The sequence below is a fragment of the Suricata suricatta genome, unplaced genomic scaffold (assembly GCF_006229205.1).
Source record: "Suricata suricatta isolate VVHF042 unplaced genomic scaffold, meerkat_22Aug2017_6uvM2_HiC HiC_scaffold_238, whole genome shotgun sequence".
NCBI classification, from domain to species: Eukaryota; Metazoa; Chordata; class Mammalia; order Carnivora; family Herpestidae; genus Suricata; species Suricata suricatta.
The window spans coordinates 18,989-23,120 of record NW_021869103.1 but is presented as its reverse complement, the minus strand read 5'-3'; the positions used below and the strand labels follow the sequence as shown (position 1 = coordinate 23,120).

Sequence of the window (4,132 nt, the reverse complement as noted above, 5' to 3'; positions counted from 1 at the left end):
CTCTGGCCCTCTCCATGACCCTAGGCCCCAACCCTACACATAGCCCTGGCACCCCAACCCCAAACCTGAACTCCAAACCCAAAATTCCAACCATTACCCTTTGCTGCCATGGAAGATATGTTATCATTAACCCAATTATCTTTTACAACATTTTCACCAACTAGGAAAATTGTGCCAAAAATCTAACCACAAACACCCTTCAAACATGTATTCTCTTATGGAGTCGGAGCTACTGCTTTTCTGTTTTGCCAACCAAACTAAGTGTGTTTAATTTAAAATCATGGGGGCGCCTGGGTGGCTCATTCAGTTAAGCCTCCGACTTCGGCTCAGGTCAGATCTCACATTCGTGGGTTCGAGCCCCGCGTCAGGCTCTGTGCTGACAACTAGCTCAGAGCCTGGAGCCTGCTTCCGGTTCTGTGTCTCCTTCTCTCTCTGCCCCCTCTGCCCCTTCTCATGCTCTGTCTCTCTCTCTGTATCAAAAATAAATATAAACATTTTTAAAAAATAAAAATAAAAAATATATTAATAAATAAATAAATAAAATAATGTCTTCCCTAAGTGTACTAGCATGGTACAGAATGAAGCCGTAACACACATAGTGAAAGAAAACACATGATTCTAATAAAGAAAAGGTTTATTTTTAAAGATTTTTGGAAAATACACAGTCAAGAATTTCAATCCCACACAGGAAATGCAAGCCATGCCAAGAAGGCTGAAGTGCCTGAACTAGGTTTATTGATAGTCTTTGTATTTATCCAATGTATATCTGCTCATTAAAATCTTGGTTTCAATTTTCTGCCATTAATTCCCTGAAAGGTCCAGACTGGCAAAAGCATTCTCACATACAGAGTTGATTTTTACATTGCATACTTAATATTTATAAATTTGATGTTTGCTGTGTACATGTCTGTGGCTTTACTACTTTCAAGACAGAAATCACAAACAGAAATATATATTCCTCAAAACATAAAGAGTCCACAGTTGTCTAGAAAGTGGTTTACAATACAGAGGGTACAGACCACAGAGACTATACGGAATCCTTCTGTCAGGGAGCAGACAGCAGTGTATCAGACTGGACTCTGGGGAAGGGCACTTCAGCCCGGGGAAACCCAGTTACAATTCTTCTCTATGTGTATAAGATAAACACCAAACTATTTCACATATATTATATCTATATATTTTTTTTTTAACCAAATTCTGGTTTAAGTATCACAAACAGACAACATGTAAATACGAACACAAATGTTGGCAAAGGTCTAACCTATATAGGGAAAAACATGTCTTATGCACAGTGAAGAGGTTTTACAGTCTAGCATAAAGGCAAATGTAACTTGAAAAATAAATAAAACCCATGTACAATTATAGGAAAAGAACTTAGTCAAGCCACCTAGTGTAAAGATTTCACAAATACGTATTTAACATTATGCTCCAAATGTCCATGTACTGCAGAGATCCCTACATACCAGTCGGCGTGATGTCGCCAAAGATGTGCACACCACCAAGTTATCTCAAGTTGTCAAGTAAATATAAATCGTGCACTTCTTGCTGAGACAGTGATGCCTGACCTTCAGTTAAAAGCCAGGTTGAAAACAACTATGAAGTAACTGTCTTTACAAAAAATTACATTTCCAAATCTACGGCAACAGACATATTTTCCCAGCTCTGCATGCACATAGTATCCTGTGAAAAAAATGATTAAGTTACCTAAAAAAGAAGAAAAAATTTTAAAAATAAATAAATAAATAACCAGAACCCAGTTCCGCTGGTGATACCACAAAGCCATACTCAAGCTCGGCAACACCCAAGAGCCTAACAGATAAAATCAGTCATAATGTGGTTGACCCCACATCAGCACTCTGAGTTTGGGTTTATTGTTAACATTTTATACCACTGTTCTCTTCTTTGGGCACAAAAGCAAGCTTGAAAAAGAACCAATGTTTTGGAACTTGGTAAACACAGAAAGCTGTCAACACAAAGAGCCTAGAGAAGGTAAATTCCACAAGTCACAGGGGGTTAAACTGTTATTTTAATGAAATGGAGCTACTAAAATACATATATTTGTTATTAAGAAAAATTAGAAAACTAACACATCTCCAGAATTATAAAAGATAAAATCTATTAATCAGTACTATAATGTGATTACAGAAAAATAGTCAACTGAAGAAAAAAACGAGCACAGGCTATTGTAACATTGTCTCCAATGTATTTCCTGCAGTTTTAACACTTCCCATCCCTTTCGACCACGAGTAGATCCATGTCTCAGACACCCATTGACATACTCAAGGTTGGGTCAAGAGTCATCCCCATCCTTGGGGTAAAAGTAAGGTAGCTCACTGCACACACCTGTTTCATTCTTAAGTATTTTCTTTAAAGGATTATCTGACATTGGTTCTTCTAAAAGTTAAGAAAAGGTGTCGGGAAAATATTCCTTGAATTATTTTGGAATTCCTGAAAGACATCTTTCTTCCAGAAAGACTTTTATTCCTCCTCCCCCAGCACAATTTCTCTCTTTCAAAATTACAACTGACAACGCACATAAAACTTCATTACATTTATTTAAAATAAGCGAGAGCTTTTCAATAACACTCCCCACCCCTCCCCCCTGGAGAATGAAAAGGGCTAGAGGAGCTCAGCGCCAGTAATGAAGAGGTTGATTCCATAAAGCACTAACCTGGACACAGGTGTGTCACACCCAGAAAAGACTGTACACACTCGCAAACCTGCACTTTCTTTCACCTTCTCTAAGCAACACAGGTTACTTTCAACTGCAGTTTTCGTGTGTTATCTTGAGCTAGAAGACGGTCACCAAAGCAGTCTCTGCAGGCAGACGTCAGAGTTTCATCAGAGCAAATGGCAAAAACTCTTTTCCAGGAGATGCTCTCCCTTTTGAGAAAACCTTCTCCTACGCACTTTAGGTTTGTCAGATCACGTTTACTGAAATGATACCACTGAATGGAGATTCTACAGGAAAACCAAGAACAAACTAAACACAGGAAGGTCGAAAGGAGAGCACTTTCCTTCCCCATAGCATATGCCCGGGCGACCCCTCGGGGACAACAGGTGCAGCATCAGCTCTGCCTTGGTCCCCTGTTCCCACAGACTTACTTCTCCCTGTAATAGAGCAAGTAGTATTTCAGGGGGTCTGGCAGAGGGAGGCTCAGGACCTTCTCCCGTAGAAAGTTCACCGGCGGGGCTGGCTTGGCTTCGGGCGGCGGGGCTCTGTCCTCCTCCCGAGGCTCCTCTTCCAAGTCTTCACAGCTGTTGTCGTCAGAGGGGCTGGAAATCCGACTGGCAAAAACCTCTTTGTCCAAAAAGACGATCGTTTCCATTCGACGGCGGCGCACTCTCCTTCGTTTAACCCCCGGAGTGTTCTTGGGTCCATTTCCACTGCTGCTCACCGTCTCCTGACGAATGACCTTTTTAATGGTGCCCCGGATGGCGATGCGAGCCAAGTCCTGGAGGCTTCGCACGGCCAGTGGCGCTGTGGAGCAAATGAGGAGACATGTCAACCTCATCTGTGAGCGACCCAGACAGCACAGAGCCCTAACCCTGGAAAGTCTTCATGCCACTGTCACTCAGGGGCGTATTCACAGAACAGGCACAAGAGAGCATTCCTGGCAAAGTCAATTACTTAGTGCTCTAATGTGCATGCATGTGGTCTTTCTCAAAAGGTATTTTCAAATACACTGACCCGGAATCTATATAAGCAAGACTGAGATCGTTCGAGTAATCGGTCAGAACCAAGGGATAACCCTGGGTTACGGTGTTTTGCTTCTTGAACAGCCAGGTTCGCTATTCTATTTACTGTACTCATTCATGAGCTCTATCTCATCCAGCGGAAATAGAGAGAACGTACGACTCCAGAATTCTTTTATCTATTTTACTATTTTCACAGCACTTTACAAATTGAGTATTTGTTCCTTTCTTTCTTAATGAAAGTAGAGAAAAGCTAATCCAACCATTTTTAATAAGTAGTAACACTCCAAAGCAGACTGAGGAAAAATAGAACCTTGTGATTTACAGCATTTTATATACTGTTAAGTGAAACTGCAATACAATCTAAGTATTTTGGGAGTGTTTGCTGTATAATTCGATTTAATGAAATGTTTAGAGGTGCAGTAGGCAGGACTTT

At 40.9% G+C, this 4,132-nt stretch overlaps 1 protein-coding gene across 2 annotated transcripts in view; it reads right to left on the bottom strand.

Moving 5' to 3' along the window:
- Positions 1-616: 616 nt before the first annotated feature.
- The window catches only part of PCMTD2 (protein-L-isoaspartate (D-aspartate) O-methyltransferase domain containing 2), a 22,473-nt gene continuing 18,957 nt past the window's right edge, over positions 617-4,132 (bottom strand). For both annotated transcript variants that reach the window (XM_029931327.1, XM_029931328.1), the window contains 2 exons: positions 3,106-3,481; positions 617-2,961 (listed from right to left, as the gene is read on the bottom strand). In XM_029931327.1, coding sequence (XP_029787187.1) covers positions 2,742-2,961; positions 3,106-3,481 — 596 coding nt within the window. In that variant the 3' untranslated portion in view covers positions 617-2,741. The remainder of the gene's footprint in view (positions 2,962-3,105; positions 3,482-4,132) is intronic.